This window comes from Microchirus variegatus (genome assembly GCF_963457635.1).
Source record: "Microchirus variegatus genome assembly, chromosome: 3".
Classification (NCBI taxonomy): domain Eukaryota; kingdom Metazoa; phylum Chordata; class Actinopteri; order Pleuronectiformes; family Soleidae; genus Microchirus; species Microchirus variegatus.
In genome coordinates, this window is record NC_139804.1 from 14,915,794 (window position 1) to 14,942,698 (window position 26,905).

General features: G+C 39.8%; 1 protein-coding gene across 1 annotated transcript in view; it reads left to right on the plus strand.

Annotated features, from left to right (window-relative positions):
- Positions 1 to 928: 928 nt before the first annotated feature.
- LOC310925381 (calsyntenin-2-like) overlaps positions 929 to 26,905 on the plus strand; it is a gene marked incomplete at both ends in the record, with an annotated part of 357,564 nt that continues 331,587 nt past the window's right edge. The window contains one exon of the mRNA XM_083887328.1: positions 929 to 986. Coding sequence (XP_083743454.1) covers positions 929 to 986 — 58 coding nt within the window. The remainder of the gene's footprint in view (positions 987 to 26,905) is intronic.

The window sequence follows — 26,905 nt, forward strand, 5'->3', positions numbered from 1 at the left end:
TTTTTCCAGTGAAACATTTTTCTCTTTCCATGACTACATACAGTAACTATACGTCATAGAACCACACTTGGAAAAACCTACAATGTTCTTTTAACAAAGCATTTTAACATATGAAAGACTTTGAGATATCGTTCAATGTATTTACATATCTCAACCATGTCTATATTAACCTATTAGGTTTTATTATGTGTTTGAACATTGCAAATTTAAGGAAAAACATTTCCCTTTGAATAATAAATACAAATTAGTACTAGGCCATTTTTGTGAACATTGATATCTTTAAATAAAAAAAAAAAAAAAAAAAAAAAACTTTAGATATGCAGCGTTAACACTGTCTTTATGGCCTTTCCATAACAACCCACATTGCTCTTTATTTGCAGGCTTGTTAATGGAGTCAGTTACTATAAAACAAGGAGGTCAATGCTTTCCAAACTAGGAGCTATTGATTCTCCCTCCGCTTGCCAAGCAAGATCACGGTGAGTATAGTTGGAGTGGTCTGGGACGCTCCAGAGATAAGGTGGGAGGAGGGGAGGAGAGAGAGAGAGAGAGAGAAAGAGAGAGAGAGGGGAGAAAAAGGGCGACTGACTCCTTCCCTCTCTCCTCCCTGTGACGTGGCGTGGACTGGTCCCGTCTCAGCTGAAGCCAGTTTAGTTTTTTGCCTCCTCCTCCAGCATCCTCACAAGCTGCGATGCGACGCGCGCGATAGCGGCAGTGGAAGCGGTGCGTCTGCGTTCGTGTTGCGGTGTCTTTTTCTTGCTCCACGTTGCCCGTCTTGTAACAACATTATCAGCCAACTGATTGCACACTCTGACAAGGAGAGAGCGGACAGCAGCAAGGAGAGATAAAGAGAGAGAGAGAGCAGAGAAAGAGAAGAGGAGAGGAGAGGAAGAAGTCGCCGTTGTGTCTCCACTGAACCTCCGGGGAGAAGATGCAGAGAATAGTGTTGGCTGTAGTCGTTCTGGGCTTGAGCGCCGCTCGCAGCAAAGGTAGGTGTGGAGGTGAAGGGCAACTTGCTTTGTGTGCTGAACATCTCTCTCTCCCGGGTTTTGTTGGAAGAGAGTGTGCGTGACTGGAGCTGCTGCGTGTGAGTGCACGAATATCCATGCCTGAATTAAGGGCTGAACATAAGACGCAAATAGAATAAAATAATAATTTTTGGACAGATATCGCAATATTGCAATGTTATTTTTTTATTTATTATTATTATTATTATTATTATTATTTTTTTTTTATTATTTTTTTTTTTAAAGTCTAACTAACTTCATCTCAATATTCACTGTGTGGGAGAGCATTAACGCAAATTGACACCTTAAATAATTTATAATGAGGTCACGGAAACTTGTATTAATAGATACAATTACATGTCTGTATTCATTTTTTTTTTAAACATTGCAATAGAACCATCAAAAACAGAACAATTTGCTCATTCCATTGTTTTAAATTGGAAAAGGATGAACAGTTCAGCTGTGACGGTCTGATGGACTGAGTCTGTGTTTGATGATCTTTCATTCCACTGGGACTTGGCTCTTAATTACTACACAACCCCTCCGGAGCGTATTTGTTCTGTGTCACATCATTTCTACTGGGACTTGTGTTTCCAAGGAGGTGCTTACTGTGACCTTATCATAGCCTGGAAATATGCTTCTGTTGTGTGTGAGGCTGGACGATGGAGAAATGTAGTAACATGGTGAGATGTCAGTGGACTGTGGTTCTTCACTGTTAAAGCAGAGTTTGTAAGAGAGGAGAGTGGAGCAGAGGATCTTCAAAATGCCTTTTCCCCCTTGTTTTAAAAAGGGAAACTTGTCTTTCAGCAAGTTTGCAATGGAGAAATGGGGCCAATATCACGGTGGTAGTATGTATGTGTCCTGTGATGAGCTTGTAGTGGAAGTGAAGATGATGGTCACTTAATCAGTTCATCCCAATCCTTTTCCCCATACTTAGTATGACTATTTCTACTGTATATGTACATATACCATAGTACTAATATTATTAGCTTTGCCAAGGAGGGTAGGTTTTCAACAGCATGGGTTGATCTGTAAGTTTGTTCTTCTGGTAGCAACTTCCTGTCTACATTTTTTGAAGGATCAAACCACATTTTATATGATGGTAGGTGATTACCCAAGTATGTACTTATTACATTTCAGTAAGAATCTACATACCGTTCACATTTTCAATAAATCTCCATATCTTATATGTCTTATAATGGGTCAAAAAAATTTAAAATAACATATCACTGTCAAATCACATACTACTATCAGATTAAGTTTCTATATATCTATGACATCTTAACAGATCAATATGGATTTTGTCATCCTTATGTAAGATGTTTTAGCTATAAGGAGGAAATTGTTTATACAGATAGAAAGTCTTCTGGATCTAGTGGATTAAAAAGTAAGCCTAACCCTAAGTGCCAGCTATTACAAGCTAATGAGGCTAATAATAACTGTTTCAGTTACAATTAACAGGTCTGTTAAAATTTTGAATTCCAACACTCCCTGCACATCACCACACATTTTCATCGAAATTAGGAATGTTTATCACTACTATTAACATGAAATTGAAATTTAAATAAATAATAATATAATAATAAAATGACATGTAAACCGTCCTCCAAAGGGGCTAAATGCAAAAAATACTTGTACATGCCTTATATGCTTTTTAAATTGTGTTATTTATTTGAGAGCAAACAGTCCAGAGGAGGAGACGGCTGTGGAGCCCCAGGAGTGTGCATATATATATATATATGTATATATATTTATATGTGGTAATTGTGTGAGATAGATTGCTTTGAGTCATTTTCAGTCTTTTACTTCTATTCCTGTTGCACTCAAACTGCTTAATTCTCCAAAGAGCCTGCATGTGCTGGGTGTTAGTGGGCAAAACAGGGCAACAGGTTTGCGTTAATCAACTCCCTGTAGACAGAGGCTGTCTCTTACATGGCAGAATAACAAGGTGACACCTGTCAGTTTTAGTCTGGCAGCCAAGAGACGCTACAAGTCTCATCAACTCCTCGTCCTGACGCAGGAAGAAGCTTACCCACTTCTCGGCTGGCCGTCTGCTTGGTGTGCAAAGAAAACATATGGCGGTGGACCTGCTGCAGGCCGAGACTTGGGCCAGAGGTCAATGTTATTTCTATTTTTTTTTTAGGATTTACTTGCAAAAACAGGTAACAAAAACTGGCTCTCGTGCGCTGTACTTGTCAATCTGCAAATTCAATTTGTTTTTCTATCTGGGGATATTGCATATTAACTTTTTCATATACTAATATGTTCACATAATACAGCAATAAATAACAGGGATGTTGCATTGTAAGGCATGATTCATTAATTTTTTCGAGTCCAGAGCTCGGCTGTGAAGTAAACAAATTACTGCCAAGTCAATGGAAAAACCAAGAACACTGCGGTTCTAATTGATTCCCTCGGGCCACTGTACAGTGCTGTTAAATTCAGGAGAAAATAAAAGTGTTTCCCAGATCTGTCTATCTGCTCTCTGTTGCTATACACTGACCATCAGTTACTGTCACTGTTGACAGGAAGCAGAAACCCATCATGCCTAAAACACTTCCTATCCCTCGTATGTGTTTCAGCTGATATGTCGCATTTTTTTCAAATTCTTGTCAAGATAACTTTTCAGCAGTGCTGCTTATTTTCATTTTATGTCATTCTAGGAACACGTGGACACGTGGCAACTCTCTTTAGGCACTGTAAACACAGTTTGTTCTTAGGTCCACTTTGAAATACCCTATTGAGCCGCCCACTTCTGATCTTATGTTGTCTTGTCCTGGAAATGGAGGCGACAAGGTAAAACCGTAAAAGTTTTACTGCTTCTACACCTTTGATGTGGTCTGGGTGAACCCTGCCAAGTCTGTCAGTGACTTGATTAGGGATGGGAATTTCACACATTTTTAGAGTCGATTGTCGAGGTCCACGTGTCGAATTTTTTGTCGTTTTTTTTTTTTTTTTTTACAGCAGCAGCAACAGCAGCAATGCGGGGGTGTAAACTATTCTACACTGTACTACTTCATTTTAGGCTCAAAAACATGGATGTAATGTCCATTATTGACGCGCACAGCCACTCGAGAGAACGAGCCGGTGACGCGCACCAAAATTTGAGGGGGGTCAAAAAAAAAAAAAACAATTAGAAATTGTAATTAAAACTTTTTTTTTTTTAAAGTTTTCTGTGCCTATGTCTCATATTAATAATAATAAAAAAAAAATCACAAATGTGTTCCATTTTTGTGTGGCAAAAGCAGCGCCGGTCCTTTAAACACACAGGGAAGGCTTTTGCTGATTATGCAGTTTAGCCACGTGGAAGAGAAAGACATCAGCGAGACTTCGGGCAGTCCAGCATTAGCGAGCAGAGTTCAGCATTGAAAAGATCAGGCTACAGAATGTCGAAGAGAAGGCAAACTAATTTGCTTTCAAACTTTGTGTTCACATCCAAAAAATTTAAAGAGACACCCACAGATACTGTAGTAATTGAAGATAATGCTGCAGCTACGAGCACAGCAGCCGCTACCAGCGCTAGTGAGACCGCGGGCCTTCCCACTCCCAGTCAGGCTGAAAGCGCCCCAGAAGATGGCACCCTTTCCTTGGAGTACCAGAGTAGAATGCTACGGTGATGTCGTGGGTAGACCCCGTCTAGGTCCACCCACGACAGTCAGCTGATTGGGTGACAGAAAAAAGCAACTTCCTTGTGACCAGTGTTTCTTTAATCCACAGTCTATTCTCATATAAAGCTTCACATCACATTGAGACAAACAACCACACATTGTGCAGGTGTCTGTCACCCTGCCTACTAAGTAAAGGTGCAGTTTTCAGTCGAAATGCAAGCCCTGACTCAGGGCTTTACCATTCCAAACATTACTGTACTGTACCAAACTGAACCGTAGCATGATGGAAACACAACATAAATAAGAGAAAATGCTATGAACTCACCTGTTAGGATCACAGACTAACCAAGGAATGAGCGATCAAGCTTATGTGACAACTAGTAAGAGTAATAATAAGTAATGGTTATGTATGTTTGTGTGTGTGTGTGCGCGTGTAGTGATAATAAATACCTTTGAAGAAATAGCATGTCAGGTAATATGCATTGAATATGCAGTGTGTGTCCAAACATGAGCATGCAATGTATGTGTTTGAGAGTTGCCACTTGTCACTAATGCAAGTGCTAACATCTGTGTGTGTGTGTGTGTGGGTCTGCCTGTGCACAAGTGGGGAGAATGAGAGTGCAGCCAACATGGTGACAGCCACCAAGGATGCAAAAATGTGCAAGGAGGTGATGTTGTTTACAAAGGAATTATTGCATTCGCAGATACTCGCTGTGGCTCAAACGATTTCCCCGGGACTGACTGTGAAGCTGCTCGACAGGGAGAATCTTCTGGCAGCCAAGCAGAAAGAGCTATATAGGGTTTTTCTCCCCAATGCTGCCCCGGAGCCCCGCGTTTTGTGTAATTCCAAGCAATATGAAGTCTGAATTTAGATAGCTCATTACCAGCACAGTGTATTTTAATTCTGCTACCCACTGTGTGTCTCGTTGTTGGTGGAACCTTTTTGCTTCTTTATTATAGACCACATAAACGCACTGTACATTTGTCAGTAAACAGGTCTTTGAAAGTTGCCTCTTGGTAACAATCTTAAGGCTTCAGCCTGATGCATGCACGTGAAGCTGCTGGATTATTTTACTCTAGCTGCTGTAATTTATGGTTTTCTATAAAAGGCCTCTCTGTGTGTGGCTATGTGAAGGAGCTGCTTTTCAGGACGAGGGATAAAGAAACTAAAAGGTGTAGTCATTTGGAGAGGCCATTAGTAAATAAAATGAAGAGGGGGACAAAATACAGGCAGATTTATGTCCCCCTCTTTTGGAGAGAGGAAGTGCATTATGGCAGCACTACTCTATAAATCCTACAGTGACACTGCATGCGACACAAATCCTGCTGTGGTCAGTGGAGCCAGGCGACATGGCCGAACATCACAAACACTTGCCTCCGTCCACTGTTTTTCAAAGCTTGGCTGATCTCTGCAGCTCTGTGCTCTTTAACGAGTGAGCGGAGCTTAGTCACCAGGCCACTGATGCCAGTGCAGTTTCTACAGCCATCGCACAAAGAAATCCAGGGGTGGATTTAGGTATTTTCAGGACCTGAGGCAAAACAGACATGGAGGCCCTCAGCATACCTTTTTCTCACTGGTTGCTTTTGTCATTTAGTTTGTGCGTATGTGATAAAGTTAATTTACCAACCTTACCAAGCAGACTGGTTCTGTCAAATCTTCTATCTTGGAAATGAAAACACATGAGATAACTCAACTCAACTCAAATTTATTTACAGAGCACATTTAAAAACAACCCAGGTTGACCAAAGTGTTGTAAAAAATTATGTCAAATATCAAAAGACTATCAGCAAAACAGAAAGTATAAAAAAAAAAAAATTAAATTACAGAGAGCATTGTAAAAACACACAAGAAGCAAAACAAACACACACAAAAAATGGGAGTCCAACTCAGCCTGTTTAACAGACACAGAACATTTGATCACAATTACATTATTACTTTGTCAGAGATACATGGTGATAAAAACCACTTTCCGTAAGTATTGGTTCATTTCTATTAGCGCAATAATTGTGAATGGAGGAAAAACATTAATAAATCATGTGCATGACCTAAACATCCCACCAGTTTACCAGCATACAGTCCTTGTGATCTGGTAATATCAATGATATTGAAACAAATCACAAAAAATAAATTCAACAATAATAATAAGTCACCCTATCTCTCGTTCCATCTAATTTGGCGATACCAGTGTCTGAAGTATATATGAGGAAGAGGAGGATGATGAGAGAGCAAATTATCTTATTGGGAATAAATCTGCCTCCTGTGAAAACTCTTTACTTTGCTCGGCCTATTTACACCACTGTATTATGCTTAATATTTTCTCAGGTGCCACTTGGTACAAAACGTTTAGGAACCACTGCTCCAGGCCCTTGGCAGCCCCAGGCAATCTTCTATCTTTTCCATGTGGTAACTCCAATTATGGACAAAGTAGGCAGGAAGAGCATCTCTTGAAAAAAGGGTGGGAAATTATTATTTCAGTGAATACTGAGATCTGCAGAATCCCTACACATGTATTACACCAATTGAAATAAGCATTTTTTATATTGTTAATGAGCAACCAAGACTTTACTTTTAACTCAGTGTTAAATAGCAGATGAGTGTAAAGCGGCGTTTAGTGGGCGTTTGTTGATTCACAAATCGCCCCTGGAAGCTATTGTCAGATCTTAGTTTATTGGTACTTCCCAAGTTGCTCCACACACAGCTGACACACTCACTTCCTCCTCCATCTTTCACTTCACTATATACTGTATCTGACTTCTTTTGTTTTTACCTCCTGAATGTTTGTCTCTTCCAACACGGCAGTCTTTTTTAGATGTGGAATGAGTAAAGGAGTGCGTGTGTGTCTCTGTGTGTATTTGTTTGTTTGGAGAAGAGTCAGTGCGTGCAGGCATGTAGTTCAGCCACTGACTGAAGTGGATGCAGGCACTGAGAGTGTGGGTGTTATCGCCTCGTGCTTCTTCTCTTCTTTTTTTGTGTCTTTGGAGTGCTCATGGCTGACTGTACTTGGCAGAAAATATCATTCTATTTCCCTCAATAAGTGTGAAGATTATTTGATCAAAGGCATGGTCAGTGTGTTTTGTTGAATTAAGTTAGAAACTCTAGTGGTGTAACTTCCTGAAATGCATTTGGTGGTAAATGGTAAATGGTTTTGTATTTATATAGCGCTTTTTCAGTCTTGATGACCACTCAAAGCTGCTTTACACTACAGTTCCCATTCACCCATTCACTCACAGTTTCATACGTTTTTTTCTATCACTCATCTTTCATACGCTGGCGGCACAGCCATCAGGAGCATCGTGGGGTTAAGTGTCTTGCCCAAGGACACATCGGCTTGTAGACTAGCGGAGCCAGGAATCGAACCCACAACCTTCAAGTTGAAAGACGGCTCAGTGAGAGACTTCTAAATGTGTTGGACTTATTTCCTTTCCAGTGAGAGGGGGAAAGGAACTAAGTCCAACACATTTAGAAGCTGCTTTTAGAATCTTTGCAATAATAATCACTTGGTCCTTGTGGCTAGATTTGCAAATACCTGATTAAAGGGCAACCTTTATGTTTAATTTCCCACATAATCAACAGACCTGGTGTACAAATTAAACAGCCATAACTTTTGATAAAACACAAACTTGAGATGTTGCGATGTTTGTGCTTCTCAAAGGAGAGTGACAATACACTGTAAATAAACTCAAAGTATAGAATATATTACAATAGTGCTGTTTATGATCTTTAAAATAAACATATTACCTTTCATTTCAGATACTATCTACATTATTCATTTTGTGGTTTATTGTTAAATGAAGGATATTGACATGTGTTAGAAACAATTACATTTATATTATGTATTAATTTTATTATAATATATAATAGGCAATGAAATTGCCTATACATGGTTTTATATATATATATGTTTTAATGTTATTATGTAAATTATAAAAAAAAGTATGATGATTATCAACACAACAGCCTTTAAAACCAAGGCAAGTCATCACATAATACTTACACGATACACAATATCCAAAATCTAATCTTGTTTAATATCACGATATAGATATCATATCAATATATTGCCCAGCCCTTTTGAGTAAACGTGTTTCAATTCATGTGAGTCTTTTTTTTTTTTTTACTTCTTATCCATTGCTGCCATTAGCATTCATTAGCCTTCCTCCATCAGCTCATTAAAATATATACTCATAACACTGTGGTGCTAGTGCTATGAGTGTTCATGATCACTAATTCCACAAAAACCTTTCAGCATAATGTAAATCAAGTATTCTGAGAGAAAACATCACTTATGCATGTCTGTACTCATGCTTACAGCCTCACACTCAAAACCAGGGGCTTTGACCAGTCACAGGGCAGTTCAAAGAGAGAGCGGGCGATCCTATTGGCTGTTGCACAAACATAATTAACATTAGATAACATTGGCATGCACTGCTGTTCCTTCCAGCTTATTAGGCTCTGGGCAACTGTCTGTTCTGTCTTCTCTGTTTCCACCTCTTCAGGATAATAATACACGTAAGATGCTTGAAGTAATTTTCTTTACCCTCATCATGCTCCCCTGCTGATTGCCGTTCGTGGCCTATACTGTTTGCACAGCTATTCTTCTAAGGACAGTGCATTGACCAGGGATCTGCAACCAAATTTAGTATTAAACAAGCCACACATATTAAATGAATATGATGCAACAAATTAAGATAACATCCTGTAAAATTGCGTATGTACATATATAAAACATCTATATTTTGTTGCATTTATGAAATTTAAGAACTACAAAAAGAAAATGTGACTTGTCATTGCTGTTAACCTGTAAATAAAGGAAAATATCAAACTGACAAAGTAGTGACCCACTTTGAAATAAATGTGGGCCAAATACAAATTTGTCAGGTTTGGGGATGCTTTCAATGTTGCATTTGACATAGACATAGGATGTGATACATATTAAAATACCTGTATTTATGGCCTTGACCTCTAAATAACATGTGTTTTTATTAAAGCTACATTGAGCCACTGCAGAAGGGCTGAAGCACCGAGAGCTGCAGGTTGCAGACCCCTGGTCTAACAGAGTGTTATCCCTAAACCTAACCTTTACCTTACCCCAATTAAGTTTGTTGCCCTAAACTTAGGCTCTGCTTCATTAGGACCAGGATTTGGTCTCCATGAGGACAACTGATCCTGAGAAGATCGGTGTTTATGCCACAAATGTATTGACTTCAGAGGACATTACATTGATTTACATTAATTTCCTGGAGACTTACTCTAACCACAAACAAGTACTGGCCTAATCCTAACCATACAACATTATGTGACTGTGTAAACAGATTTAGGTCCCCACAACATGAGTAATACCTGCAACACACACAGCTCTCTCTAAAACCCTTGAAGTGACTCCACCTGCCACCTCTTCATTGCTCTTCTCATCCATTTGCTCCTGTTTTCCATTCATTTATTTTCTAAAACCAGTCTCACTAGTCAACTTTCTATTTTTCAGTGAGAGCTAATGACACAGTGACACACACAGACACACACACACACACGCGCGCACACACATGCACGCACACACACCAGTGAAATGCTAAAGGTTACACACTCAGGCAGACAGACAGACAGGCAGAGAGACAGTGGGCGACTCGTCCCTCTCCACCAGCTGGGTCTGGTTGACCTCTGAGGAAATGAACAGAGGGATGAGGTAGAGAGATTGGAGGAGGAGAGAGAGGAGACAGAGGGAGCCGGGGAGGAAAGTTGGAGATCTTTGTTTCTGTGAGTCATTAATCTTTACGCTTGACAAGCACAGCGCACTGCAGTGATGCTCACCGACAGCTCTCTGCCCTTTTATTTTGTTTCACATTTTTAATTCTATCAATCCTGTTCAGGTTTGCATGGGTAGACGGCAGTGAAATATGGGAAGAGTTTAATCTAGTTTGCTTCACATGGCCCGCTGGCAAAGCTGAATAATTTGGGTAAAAGTATCTAATTGTTGTTTCTCTGATGTGTCAATGTAATGTGTATATATATATATATATATATATATATATATATATATATACCATGTTCCTCACAGTTGAAAGTGAGAGCTTAAATCTCTGAGATAGCTTTCTGTATCCTTCCCCTAAACCATGATGTTGAACAATCATTGTTTTCAGGTCATTGCCATGTTGTCATGATTGGATTCACCTGTGTATGGAGGTCAAGGGTCACGGCCACTGTGTATATGTATATATATATATACTACCGGTCCAAAGTTTTTGAACACCCCAATTGTTCCAGTTTTTTGTTGAAATTCAAGCCATTCAAATCCATTTAATAGCTTGAAACGGTACAACGGTAAGTAGTGAGCTGCTAAAGGTAAGGTTACCCAAAACAAAAAGAAGAAAGTCAAGTTGTCAGTGAGTACAGTTTCCTTCACCATCAAAAGGCACTCAGAAACTGGGAGATTAATAGTGGTTGTAGTAAGCAAGTCTCAGTTTCAACTGTGAAGAGAATACTTCAAGTTGCAGGGTTGAACGGTCAAGTTGCAGCAAAAAAGCCATTGCTAAGACGTCAGAATAAGAAGAAGAGGCTGGGCCATGAAACGCCGCCAATGAACGACTGAAGTCTGGAAGAAGGTGTTATGGACTAATGAATCAAAGTTTGAAATCTTTGGTTCATCACACAGGAGTTTTGTACGCTGTCAAGTAGGAGAAAGGATGGTTCCTCAGTGTGTGACATCAACTGTCAAACCTGGAGGAGGAAGCGTGATGGTCTGGGGCTGTTTTATCTGGATCCAGGATTGGTGACTTGTACAGAGTGAGAGGCACCCTGAACCAAAACGGCTACCACAGCATTCTGCAGCACATCAGAGTACAATGAGGCATTAATCTGCTTAATGTTCAATAAAAAACTGGAAAAATTGGGGTGTTCTAAAACAGAACATTGAAAAGGTAGACATTGAAATTGCACAGTGTGGCTGTTACGAAAAAGAAATGCACAGTGAAGTGATTCAGATGCTCTGGTGCTGATCTACAGTGCATGTACAGTACATGGTCTGCATCTCCTGGACCACAAATTCTGTAAAGGTGAGAAAAGCTGCTCCAGTTTAAATACAAATGCTTTGTCAAAATTTGGCAATTTGGAGACCAAAGGTTTAAAAGGAACTTTGAATAACGGATTAGTTGAAATTGGGGATAAGGCTCTGCCTCAGAATAACAAGAACCTGAGCATGTGTGTGTGTTTGTGTGCACAGAGAAGGTGACATAGAGCCATGTCAGGAGAGACGGACTGACTGAATGAATATAAAAGCCTCCTTGTTCACATTTTGAGGTTAATTGTGTAGTGGGATTCTGGAGATGAATGCTAGAGGAGGGAGGTGAATGTGCAACATTTGCTGTTCGTTCTTAATGTGAGCCTTTTCTTGAAATGTAAAGCATGATGGTCTCCGAAACCCTGCACAATCGGCCTTTTAATTTGTTATTTTTTATTGATTTTATTTATTTGCATGTGTTGTCTTAATATATCTGTTATATGTGTTTTCACTGAAAGCACTGACTATCATGTCCTTGTTTCCCGCTTCTCGAATACACTTTTGTTCACTGACGGCACAGGATGTTGAAGAGCCAGTGTAAAAAGTCTGCTGTGGTGTCACAGCTGAGCACGGCTCCATATTCAGGTCAGACCTGCTGCACATGAGCGTAAGTTGCCTCCTCCAGCTACTGCAAGCAGCATCACATGCTCTGCATTTTCAGTCTGTGCACACAACCCCATTAAAAAAAGTGTATTTGCTAATGGTTTGCAAGGTTGGTGATTATCTGCAGGTTCTCAGCTGCAGGCGCACACACATATTCATCAAGCAGTAATTGATGTGTTCTTCATTAGTCTGCACCCTCTCAGAGCTCGGCACAAACAGTCCCTGTGGGATTTCTCTGTGGTGAATGTGTTAAGTGTTCGTCACTTGTGTGGCTGTTCTCCTGTCTGCGCTCAATTTCAATTAATCCATCCATTTCCCCATGAAAGTAACAGTTCTCCCATATGCTTTAGCCACTTGCAGCCTGAGCAGAAGCTGGCAGAGGTAGTAATACACCACAAACATTCCTGGGCTTCCTTAAATAAATAAATAAGAATGTTCCCTTAGAATGGAGTTGTAGCAGTGGAGGTGAGTGTTTGCCCGCGTGCAAAAGAAAACACAAAGTGCACCCTGCCGGGAGGTTTCTGTGTCCAAACAATAAAAAAGATTGCCTCTTTACAGGAGACAAACTGTTCAGCAATCTGTTTTCTCTTTACCTTGTCCAGCTTGTCAGGTATTTTCCAGTGACGGTGTGAACTATGAACCTAGCTAGTTCCCACCTCCTCAGCACGAGCTGGACGATAAATCTAACACACCAAGACAGGCGGGACTTAAGGCAGAACAGCCAATCATCACACTCAAAGCCGATGTCAAGTTTGAGGCAACTACAGGAGAGGGTGGGGGAGAGGAGGCAGGGTGCGACGCCCCTCATTGATATGTATGTATGTAGCGGAGGTTTGTGATTTATTTTCATAAATACAATTGTTTCAAACTGGTGTGTGAGATTGACCCCAGAGGCCTTTTGGAAAATTAAAGTTCCTTAGCAGGTGTGCACTCGAGCAGTGGTTCCCAACGTTTCCTATTTCCAATAGGAAATTTAAAACTTATCATCATCAATGAACCCTGGCTCCAATACCAGTTGAAAGGGTATTCTGCCTCAGCTATATTTGGTCATTTAAAACTACTTTTGCTGTCTGTATGATTTTGTCCAGATGATTCATAACAAAAACAACAGTTTTAAGACTATACAATGAATTTATGCAGACTGCTGAGCTTGGAGTTGCATTCAATGACCCTCTGGAGGAAAACATATGCAGTCCAACAAACAAATGCTTGCTGTGGCTGCCACCTTTTTGTAATAGATGGACAACTATCTAGGTAGTCATTGGAGATTTGGCATGTACTTGTTTCAGTGCTATCATTAATAAACTTTAAAAAAAAATCTTTAATATTGTTAATGTGAATTTTGCCAGAATATCATGGCACTGACCAATTGGTCTATTGGCCAATTAATTACTTGAAATTGTGTGCTTCATGCAATATTTGTTGACGATGTTGGGTAATGACTGGAGGTAAGGTCCACCGAGCAAGTTACCCAATCCCCATTGCTACCCATTAGAAAGGTTAATTGGACACTAAATTGACCTCAGCCACAAGAGGGCCACATCCAGTGTGTTTGCTGAAATTTGCAACACACCAGTCAAGTACTACCATACACAGACACACACAGACAGACAGACAGACAGACAGACACACACACACACACACACACACACACACACACACACACACACACTCAGATATGAGGCTCATGTCTGGTTCTGCCCTCGGGCCAATGCTGCTCAGCAAGAATACAGCAGCAGTGGAGCTGACCGTGGTGCTGAAAGCAGATGCTATCTGGAAGGTTTTGTCCTTCCATTAGCCTGTGCCTTAGTGAGAGTGGCTATTTGAATACAGTGTGCAGCAGATATGTGAGCACACACCGGGGACATGATGGCCTGTCACAGCTATGATTAGACTGAGCAGTGATTGATGAGTGACAGATGGACAACTGAGGAAATGGCCACGAAAATGAGTGACATCCTGGCAATAATCTGCCAGGAATCAACTGTTTCAATAGTTAACTCGTGCATGCTGAGACATAAAGTAATCTCAGTAATTTAAAAGTTCTGTAATGTATTTTTACAGCCAGTTTTTTGGGTGCAGGGTTCCGGACTAACCTTTTGAATTGTTTGCACCTAATTTTTTCATTGAGGGGCACAACATTTAGGTGCCTGCTGGCAGGAACTATTTCATCCCCAACAGGGTTTTCTGTTTTTTAATGCATATAAACAGACAGTGACATTTCACATGTTCAGCTATGGTCAACAGGTTCAGAAGTGCCGTCTGTTCAGATCCATCCTCATTTGTTGTTTTGTGGAGTGCAATGCCACTAAGTATTTTTGTTGATGAATATATTTGAGTAACACTATTGACACCTATTTTTGTATTCTGAGGCAGTTTTTTATAGAATTGCCTTTGACGTTTTTTTTTGTGCTCCTGCACGGCAATATGTTTGCTTCACTTAGTTGATCATTTGCATATCTGTTTGTTGCTTTGTGGATATGTCTTTATTTCTGGTTGTGTAAGTTGTACAGTTCTTCATTTTTTAAGTAAGTCAAAGTAGGTTTTTAAGGAGAAAAAACAACAGCCCAGTACAAATACGTGAGCACCCTTTTCTACCAGTAGACAAGGGTGCTCACGAACTGTTACAGAAATATCTCTGCTGATTTGTCTGAAAGTATTGCTGAATAGGTGGGATCAGGGGATTATCTGATACAATGCTCCTCTGGCAGGAAACAACTCTGTTCACCTCTATAGACATACAGTATATATTAGACAAAACATAAATCAGGAAATAACATATCAGACAACACAGTCTTCAATGGCTGTTTTCATCAAATATTGAAATATATATAAAAAAAGTGATGGTGGATAATTGATGCTATGAAACATGCTCACAGTGAGTAGGTGATTATGGAAACTAACAAGCAACATATTTCATGGTTAACTATTGGTAAATCATGTACTCAGACTAAATTTACCAAGAGTGAGTCTGCACAGCAATGTCAACACAGCAATCATATTACACTGGGCATTGCTAATGCTGACATTATGCTGCATTAGGGGGGGGGGGCATTATGAGGATCAGATATAGTAACTCTGTCAAGTTTTGTTATATATCAGTCGATCTCCATTTATTGAGAGTGGCAGTGAACTCTGACAAGTTGAATAAAGGACTGGTTGCATTATTTTCTGTTAGAATAAGCTGACTGGCATTAGCTGTTATTGTCACTTTTGTTTTGTTGTGACATCCGTGCTCTGTTGCAACCATTTGTGGCATATGATCATTGTATATTGAACCTTTAAGGGCTGAAGGCTACAAGTTCGAAAATGAAAACGTCCAAGTATGTGGAGAGTGACATCAGGTTGTTAGCCTCCTTAAGGGTTCTTAATCTTAATCCTGTAGCCAGTAGATATTTCTCGTATTATTTTTAAACCCTTAAATAGTGATATAGTGATATATATAGCGTATCTTTACTTGTGGCTCATCATTAGGGAATTATTAAAAGCTATCGAGAAACAAAGTGTTTTAGATGAGGACACATGGACATATGCAAGCTTGTAGGCGACTTGTGTTCATCTACTGGTGTCAGTAACATGCAAAAAAGTAATGAGCCAACAATGGCAAAAAATGGGAACAATACATTTTTTTTTAGCCAGCATGAATCTCAACTGTGATTTTTAAAAATAATATTATGTTTTGAAGCCAAGTTTGACAATTGTGTGTTCTTGTATTTGTTACCTCTATAGGCCTTTATAAACACTGACCTTTTCAGGACCTGTGGTCCTAATGAGGCAGAACTTGGTTAAGGGCTAAAATTTGAGTTGTCGTTAAGACATGGTGAGGGTTTAAACTGGGTATGGTTATGGTTAGGATAAGGCTTTGGTTCAGCTGTCCTAAGAAGAATAGCGGCACAATCCTGTGCGTGTGTGGTGTTTGTCCGTGACTCTCCCTGGCATCAGGGCCACCGAACCAAGAACTATAAAACATCTAAAAATAAATAGTGTTACAACAGTGTAACAGAGGTGTATTGAATTGTAGCCAAAGGTTCTCACATGCTCGGCCATATTTCCAACCTGCTGTAGAAATGTAGGAGCAATGATCCATGAATCCTGCAGCTTTGTGATGTCCATGGCACAATGTGCACACTGTGTGTGTTGACTCATTGTTTACTCACTCATACCCCATTCCCATTGGTTTTAATCGGTCCAGTTTAGGCTGGCTATGGTCTGTTGGTGGTACAAAATCCTGCATCATTTCTAGTGCAGCACTGTGATTCTGCTGAGTCTTCATCATCTGGCTGTTAGGATAGATTTTAGCATGTAAATAGACATGTTTAACAATATGGGACAATGCTCAGTATTTTCCCTTATGATTTTAGAATGAATTAATTGGAATTACGTTTATTTGCACACACACACTAGTGACAGTGAATTTGACATTAACCGATCCTTTTACACAGCAGTAGTGAACATACACAAACCAAGTGCAGGAGCAATGGGGATTTGGTGCCTTGCTCATGGGCACCAACCCTTGACCCATCCCGGGATTTTCCTTGGCAACCACTCAGTAACCCTAACCCAAAAATCCCCACAAGGACCAAACAACCAATTTTGATGCGAATGGTGTTGCAGGTTCACCAGGTTTAAAAGAAGCCGAAAGATTAATAATAATAATAATAATCCATCCAATCTTCTGTAAGTAATCTTCTGTAAGCGCCTTTCAGACACTCAAGGTCACTTTACATGTCAAATAAGAACACACACATCAACACACAGACGTTAAGATACAAATAAAACAGATGAAAGGTAAAAGTTATACAAATAAATAAAACGGACAAGATCAACAAAGTAGGTGGCAGTTAAAAATGAATACAATAATTTAAAATGCATAATGCTGAAAAAAAAAGAGGCTTTTTTCACACGTGGGACTGTGAGTGAACATGAACACACACACACACACACACACACACACACACACACACACACACAGGCACAGGTGGAACATTTGAAACAAACAGGTGGGACCAGCTTTGTGTAGGAGGCCTGTCACAGATGCAGCAATTTTATCCTCCCACCGTAACTGGGCCACTGACACACACACTCCCCTTCTCCCCTACTCCTACTATCCCCCCTTTAAAGGTGCACCCCAGTTCCCTGTGGCTGTTGCACAGGCTTAGTAATTGCACACCAAAATGTGTGTGTGTGCAGTGTGTGTGTGTGTGTGTGTGTGTGTGTGTGTGTGTGTGTGTGTGTGTGTGTGTGTGTGTGTGTGTGTGTGTGTGTGTGCGTGCGTGCGTGCGTGCGTGTGTGTGTTTTCCTTCCTGTGTCTAGGTCAAATCCTGAGGGACATGAACTCTCTACTGGCAGGTTTCATTTTTAACGGGACGCTCAGGGCCTCATTTGTCCCTGTGTGTTTTGGGAGAAATCACCAAGGTGCTCCCATCCACGAGAGAGAGCCAGAAAAAGAAAGCGAGATAATCTGGTGTAGAAAAACAAGACAAAATATTTGCAACCTTTTAATTGTTTTTTTTGTTTTTTTCTCACCTCATATCTGTATGTTTGCTGGCCCACTGTACCTGCTTCTTGTGTCCTGTGACTCTTCATCCTGCAGCTGACAGGAATAGTGGCAATGCTCCCCCTCTCTTTTACTGGGAGGAGGAGGATCTGGGTCACTGTGTACCTGCTCCTAACACTGCTTTATATCCCTTCACCCCGCCCTTGTTCATCCTCTGTTTGCTCTCCCTCCATCTAACTTTTGTATCTTTCTTGTCAGTGTTGCTGTAACCTTTTAGCCACTAACATCACACACAGTCAATCAACCCTCATTTTTTTCCTCATGTGTATCCATGCTCCTGCTAGGTTCACCTGGTGTAGCATTACCGTGGGAGTAATTACCATCAGAGAGGCTTAACCAGGTTTTATCACACGGATCACCTCTGCTTTCCCTTCACTTTCTGCCTCTATCACCAGGACTGTGCATAGATAGGCTGGAAAGGCTTTAGGATGAGGACATTTAAAATATAATATGGTGTCTGTTTTAGTTCTGCCCCCAAAGTCTGTTTTTTTTTTTTACTTAAGTTAAAAGGTGCCTTTTCAAGGTCAAACATAGTCTGGAAAGTCTGTGAGAGAGGATAGCAGCAACACACACAACTATCATCATGACACGTGTAAACTGTTCCACTGTTGTGTTTATCTGTTGTTTTAATTTGATCCCTGCCAGTTGGTCTTTTCAGTCCATTAATAGTGTTCCAGCATTATTTCCTTAAGTGATGCTTATAGTGTATGATATTTTGCCTGCTTTTGCCTCTCTCAATTTTGTGCTTTTGCTTTATGGACTGTTTTACTGTGTAGCGACCTTGGATTTTCCACTGAGTAAATAGATTGGCCTTTGCATCCTCCTGTCTGAGTCTGCTTTTGGGTCTTCACTTGATTGTGTAACATAAGACTGACTCTAACCTTAACATTTATTACTACTGGCCTGACCCTAACATGAAACTAACCTCATCCTAACAATATACAATGTCTTCACCTGAAAATGTAATAATTCACTTAATGGGGACTTGCTTTTTTCCCACAATGTGACTGTGCAAACAGATGTTGGTCCCGATAACACAAGTAATACAACAACATGCGCATGTGCACGCACCAGAGCATGTGTGGACATTACAGGCCAGTATCTAAAAATAGGATGATGAATAATTAACATGTCATTCATTAAAAAAAGAGACTCTCTCTCCCACTGTCTCTCATCTACTTCACTCTACACCCTTGATTTTAATCTTGTGGTTCATCATCGCTTGGTTACACTACATGTTAGCAGAATCATTTAGGGAACAATGTAATTGTGATATTTTTACTAATATAATATTACTTGTATTTGCTACCCCTTTAGGAACTTTTCTGGCATAAACACTGACCTTGTCTTAACCACTAGTCCTCATGGAGACCAAAACCTGATCCTATTGAGGCAGAATCTCATTTCTGAGAAACTAGTTAAGTTTAGGGCTAAGATTTTAATTGTTGTTATGGTTAGGGATAAGGTTTTGTGTCCAAATGAATGAAGGTCATCACAGTGTCCTAAGAAGAATAGCTAGTGTGTACGCGTGTGTGCCCCCTTGAGTTCTTATTATGGAGAGAGTTGACGTCCTGGTCCAGCCCTAACATCTGTCTCAGATTGTGGAGGGGCTCCACACTCATTTCTTTCCTGTGTGTTATTTTAATTTGGAAAGAACAAATGTAACCCACCTAATTTCCCTGTGGGGATTAATAAAGTATTATTATTATTATTATTATTATTATTATGATTAAGTTAAGATTAAATTATGGATTTAAGATTTTCAGGTGCAAGGACAGAAAGATTGTTTGGCATCGCTGATTAATAATTCCATAATAATGTTTCAGTGTAATGTACATCAAGTGTTCTGAGAATGAAAATGTATGTACCTACACTCTGTTTATATTCTCACTACTAAATATGTAGCAGCATGAGAGGCTTTGGCCAATCACAGCCAGTTCAGAGACAGAGCTGTTGCTATGTTGGTCCTTCTATCTTTTCCACGACTTCTTTTTTTCTCTTAGTTTTAATGACCACTCAATGCTGTTTTACACTACAGGTTTTGTCATTCACTCATTCACACCCATTCACTTACACATTCATACAGCTCATCTACTGTATGTGCAGTCATTGAATAACATTTAAAGGCCCTTGAAAGTTATCACATGAAATAGACATATAGGTCATTGAAATTGCGTGAATTTTGTTCAAGAAAGAGAAACTCCTGGTTTTTGAAGTTGACTCTGCTCACTGCCTGGTTTTGAAAATCTTTAAAAAGTGGGCAGGGACTTATCAGTGAGTGGGGAAGGGAACGAGGGGTGAGTGAGCAGTGCTGGGGGCGTGAGCGTCGAGTGGTATTTCCAGTAGCAGCTTAGAGCTGCATTCTGCGTGCATGCATTTCAATAAGTTCACACACTCACACGCCACATATGACATTGCTCATGCTGATAAGTGATAAAAGTTGGAATGGACACGCCGTGCTCTGGTTGACAACTCCGCAGCCCGCTTCCACATGGCTGCGCAGCTCCACTGTAAATGTTGTAAACACAACAAACGGAGCAGTTTTTCTACCAACTGAATGAACAGGAGCGTGCTCTTTCTGTGATGTAGTAAAGTGAAATACGATGTGGCATCAACACAGGAGCTTTTATTATGAAAAGTCAAACCGGATATTTTTGGTTTCATGCTTCCTCTCCCGCTCGTGCAGAATTCTGCAGAATTTCTGCGACTCTGCATAGAAATGAAATAGAAATGCTGCTTACCTGTAGTAAATGTGTGCCCTCCATTATCACAGCAAACAACATATCATCGCTGCACTTCTCGGATATCTCTGAATATTTTCTCACAAATTGAGTCACAATTAACTGATTTGTTCAGTTTTCTCTCACAGGCAAAAATCCATACTTAAAAATTAACATCACTGACTTTCCTATACCCAAGTCTCAGTTCAGGCTCTATTTCAACAGCGAACTTGACTAATACTGAGGCTTTCACAGCTTCTCTCAACAGCAGATGGTGGAAAGAATGGAAGAAGAAGAAAAGAAACAATTTCTAGATTGTCTGTCCTACCGAGGAAAGCCAAAGAGAAAATGAACACAGTCATACCCACAAGAGAGCAAGGACATATTTCAACATCGTCTTTGGAACACACGGTTATGACAAATGTGGTGTTACTTGAGAGGAACACCAATTACTACACAGAAGACCTTCAATAATTTAAGAGATTACATTAAAATAACATGACATGACTGTGCTGGGAGACACTAGGCTTTCTCCCTGAATGAAATTCCTATTTTGTGTATTATCTAAAAATAACTCAATTAACTAAAATGTATATTAGTGTTTTTTTCTTCTTCCTTTCTTTATTTATTAAAGAAAAACATTAACTCATTATTTCCCAATATAATATATATACTTAAGAGTTAGAAGGATCTAAGATAAATGCATATATCCGATATAAAATCAAATGAAATACATTGGAGTGGCTCTGTGGTGTAGTGTGGCTGGATCAGTCTGTTACTGAATGAGCTGACTCTCAGCTAGTTGCTTAATCTTTAGCATCAAATTCAATACTTCATGCACAAAGCTGTGTCATTCACACATTATTCAAGCACAACAGCATTTTAAAACAACAATTCTGAGCTCGCCACAGCCTAAACTAAGCGTAATCTTCCAGGCCCAGTAGATAGGCATCACACTGGGCTTCCATATTCAAATAAAGACCCCTTTTGTCTTCTTGAGAAGGGCTGTGACATATTGAATAACATGTTATGTGGTAAACATTAGCACCTAAAAGGAGTCCACTTTACTCAATTTGCCCTGCTGTGAGATTTATTGACTAACCAGGTTTTATTAGTTCTGTTAAATGGCGATTTAAAAACAAACTGGGGTTTGTGGAGCTTCCTTGAACAAATGCCCCACCTGCTCACTATGCTACGACCACACTGGGAGTATAACCATTTGATAAAATGCTGATCCACAATGCGGTTGTTATTGTTATTTTAAACTCAACTTGTTTTTGTCCCCCCGAAAAATTGCATATGATTTGTACTTGTGGTGTTTTGTCTCCTCCATTTATTCTCAGTTTCTTGTGAGTCATACTGGAATATATTTGGAAGATATGAAACTATCCATCTCTGCTTCATAAATGCAAAGAAATATCTGCGTTCTAATCCTTCACTACATCTTAGAATCACACTTTTATGTTGCTGGAATACAAACAGCTGCTGCCTTTCTCCTCTCTTCCCCTTTCTCTTTATCTGTCCATCTGTCTCTCTCTCACATACACACGCATTTAAATGTCAATGAATCATCTCCATTTATGCGTTTCCTGTTGGTCCCCAAAACAGATTAGAACTCGCTGCGTGGCGTCTCCCAGGTGGGATTTTCAAGCACTTGAGTGTTGGCCACCTGATGCTCAAAAACATATGAAATTACTTTTGGTGTGTGCTACGCATGTATGTGTGTGTGAGAGAGAGTGTGAGAGAAAAAGAGAGAGAGAGAGCTACGCCTTGCTTTGCTTTATTCTCTGCCCTCTGAGGCGACATCCATGCGGTTTTCTTTTAATTAAAAATCCCTAAATTCTGCTTTGGATAACACTGCCATTCACACTTACAGATTCAGGGTTTTAAGAAAATTAAGTTTGCTGCTAGATCTGTTGCTGTTTTGTAGTCTGGACAGGTGTGAGGTGAAAGTGAGATTCTTATTGGCCACAACTTAGTTCATACTTGCTTGATTCTGTGGAGAGCCACCCCATCCATAAAAAGGGTCCACATCAGTCCACACAATATCTCAACATCACATTTTTACTTTCCATCCATTACCGTACAAAGGCAAGTTTTAAACTCACTATATTGTAAACAAAAGTATTCAGAAATACCAGCAATTGGACAGATACAGTATGTGTGCTTTTTAAAAGACAAAATCCTTGCAATTTCTACATCATGGAGTGTCGGCAGGTTAATGATCACCTGCCCTTCTGCTCTGATGATGAGCAGCGCCCAGAAAGCCAGCAGGTGGCTTGTGGGCTGGATTGGTGATGCGGCTACAGCTTCAGTGTTCTTGTCCATATTCCTCAATCAGGAGTGGAGAAGTCGGGACCGTGTCAGAGGAGTTTTGCCATTAAATTCCGTTCCGTATCAGCAGCTCCCTCCCTGTTTTGAGAACACTGAAGCTGTAGCCATTCATATTACACTTCCAGGGAAAGGTGTGGATAGAGTTCACACCAGAAATGAACCACTCCAGCAGTCCAAGACCACCTCTTTCAAGCTAAAGAGTGTTTGGATATTTGGTCCAATGCAGAGGTCTTGGACAATGTACCCACCATCTGAAACGAACTATACTAAGGGGGTACACACACCAGGGTTTGGCTGTTGTGAACACACCCTCGAGGAGACAAATTCATCTGCAGCCATAACAGAGGTGGGACAAAGTCACTGTTTCGCAAGTCCCAAGTAAGTCCCAAGTCTTAGCAGTCAAGTCCAAGTCAAGTCTAAGTCAAGTCCCAAGTAAGTCCCAAGTCTTAGCAGTCAAGTCCAAGTCAAGTCCCAAGTAAGTCCCAAGTCTTAGCAGTCAAGTCCAAGTCAAGTCCAAGTCAAGTCCCAAGTAAAGACAGAGGGCAAGTCGAGTCCAAGTCCAAGTCCCAAGCTTTTCGAGTCCTGAACAAATCATCATGTACTCTTCCCTTAACAATACCATTATTAGACTAACAATTATAATTTCAACATATCAATCTAATCTACAGTATTTTTTTTTTATAAATGCAGTTTACTAAATAATTATCTGTCTTAAAACACACACAGTGCCACATTATTGTCAAACTATAAAACTCTAAACTCTGTGGATACCCCGCTGTCAGGATGCCCCCGTAAAGAAGAGATTACCGCAATTTAAAAACATAACTATTCGTGGCATGGGCATCTTCATCAACTCTTCTGCCGACTTTTTACTATTTTTTTTTTTTTTCCCTCGCGGAAGAGAATGAGTCTCTTGGGTGTCTGGTCCACGATGTTACAGGCCAAGGAGTTAACGGATCCCCTTTACTACAGTTTGGGGATCTGCCTGCTCTGTATTGGTAACAACAATCAGGAAATGTAGTTTTTGACTGGAGACATGTCAAGTCATCATAAGTCAAAGAGGCAAAGTCCGAGTCAAGTCTCGAGTGAATAGTATTCAAGTCCAAGTAGAGTCACAAGTCATTAAAATAATGACTAGAGTCCAAGTCATGTGACTCGAGTCTACATTTCTGATCCATACTAATATGCCTAACACTAATGTCATGTTACCAGGTATCCCCAACTTACCCTCATGTGGAGGATAAAGTGATAGAAAATGAATGAATGTTACCGGTTCTAAACAGGAAGTTCATTCTCTCCTCTGAAATGGCATTTCTTTTATGAGAATAGACCACTGAAATTGAAACTGAAAATAAATGTCAATGGAGCTTTTGATTCTCAGTCGATTGTCCACGGCTGATAAGAATCAGTCAGGAATGTGGATAACTGCGTGATCACTTCTAAAGGTCTCATATTTCATCGTTCAAGGCTAAAATGCAGGTCCAAGTGAAAACAGAGTCACTACAGTTTTTAAAAGGTTCAATTTTAAAAATCACCAGGTTATTGTGTATGACAGTTTTATCTGTAGCAGACTTTATGCATTTTCTAAATGAATACAGAGTAACAGAGAGTCACCTTTAGACATATGAAAATACACTGCATTTCTATTTTTTCCTCCTCTGAGATCTACCCCCTTTTTTCCAGCTAGCCACCCCCTCTTATTTACTTATCTCTTTGCCAGCATCTCAATATTTTTGTTTTGATGTTGCAAATGTCTCGTCCCCGACTGGGTGGGTAATTTCACTGTGGCATTGGCGCGTTCATCCATGCAGTCCCACAGGATGCCAGGCTTAAGAATTGACATCGTAATCACGTCTTTGCCACTTTCTCTCCATTTCAAGCACCTTGGGAGGGGAGGGGCGGCCAAGAGGGAGGCAGGGTTTTGGTTTATATGCAGATGCGGCAGAAAGAAATGATGGAAATCTGTGACAGACTGTTCTAAGAGGCCAGGAGAGGCAACAACAGAGGATAGGTGAGCGGCTGACTGACAGGTTGAAATTGAAATAGGACGGACACGGCGAGGCCAGACGAAGGAGAGAGAAAGTAGGGACAAGGAAGGTGGTTGGACAAATTAGATGGTTATTTTGTTGATTCAGATTTAAAGATGCTATCTCATGCATTTCCATATAAATAAATGTTTAGGGTTTCACACCAGGGTCTATTCTGAATAAACAGAAGCCTGTTCTTATTCTTCTGGTGTTGACATTGAGCATCTGCCAAGGGATTTTGCTTTGTCAAAAAAAAGTTTGTATTTAATGTATTTATAACAAGAAAACAGTCATGAAAGTTTTGCAGCATACACAGGGGCAATGGGTAATTTGTAAAGAACTGTACCGTTTATTGTTCTGTTCAACATTTCGACTGTTCTGCACGTGGATTATGTGAAAATAATTGGACATAACAATATACTTTCTTCTTCTTTCGGCTTCTCCCTTCAGGGGCCACCACAGCCTCCATCTTGCCCTATCCCATGTGTCCTCTCCTGTTACACCAGCTGTCCTCATATCCTCCTGCACAACATCCACAAACCTTCTCTGTGGTCTTCCTAAAAATAAAGTTTGTTATAAGAACATTAAAAACCCGCTTTAAAGACAAATGATGCATCATATTTTTGTTGCAGTGGCCAGAACACAGCTACATATACCAAAATATACCAACATTGTCACTCATGGGCATACTTTAATTCCAAAACCAATTGTAACCTTGGTTTCCATATGAATACAGAGCTGCACAACCTCAGGAGAATGAAAGACTTAAATAGACATGTTGACTTAACATGTCTATGTCTCACAGTGACTCACAGTTATATCCTTGTTAAGTAAATTTCAAATAGTTTAATTCAGCGGTCTCAAACTTGCGGCCCGCAAATCAATTGCATGTGGCCCGCCACTTAATATCAACTTATAAGGAGTTGAGAGCTGAAACGATTAATCGATTAATCGGTTTGAATCTTTTTTCATTATTAAAACAAGATTTCTGAACATTTTAGCTTCTTAAATGTGAACATTGTCTTTGTTTCTTTGCTCCACAGAACAATGAAATCATTAAAACTGAATCATTTTGGTTTGTGGACAAAACAAGACATTCGAGAACATCCTCATTTCCAGGTTTGACAAACACTGATCAACGTTTTTTAACATTTTCTGACATTTTCTGGACCAAGAGATTAATCAAGAGTATAATGGACAGATTAATCGATTACGAAAAAATCATTAGTTGCAGCTCTAAATTAGTTATTTCTGTATGTTTTTTTATTACTATATTAAATTTGCATCATAAATACGTTTATATAGTAAACGTTTTTTGTTCCATATCAAAACATTCACTTTAATGTGAAATTGTGTGAAATATCACCATAAAGGATTTCAATAATTCTTGCAAACATTTGTGTTTCTGAGACATCTGGACTATTATTATTAGTGTTAGTGGACTATCAATGTCCAAATAATGGCAGATGCAGGTACAGCTATCTCCCCTTGTTCTCCTACAAAAAGATATATATATATTAATTTAATTATAGGTGCTGTAAGTCTGTGTATGTGTATCTGTTTATAAGATATACTGTATGGATGCCTGCACTCTTTTTTCTTTTGTGCTATGTATGAGCATATGTCATAACAATGTTGACAATATTAACTGCTCAAGGACATTACCTTTCTTGATGTATGCAAAAACCTGCCAATGCAGTTCAATACAACAAAATAAAGGACATCATTTGATCCCATAAAATAACAATAATGTTAGCTAATACCAGTGAGCTACTGTATTATGTCTGCTCCAGTTAGTTACCAAAAAATGACATGCAATATCAAGGGCTCATCAGGTTTCCTACAAGTCCAGGAGAAGAAGGGCAATTTCTTTTTCCTGGAGTTTTGTGAGGCATGATGTTATACACTGCACCTTTAAAAAATACCAACATATGTTAAGATCACAGTGAATCCACATTGTGTAATAACACTGTATGGCGGGTTCAATACAACATTTGCAA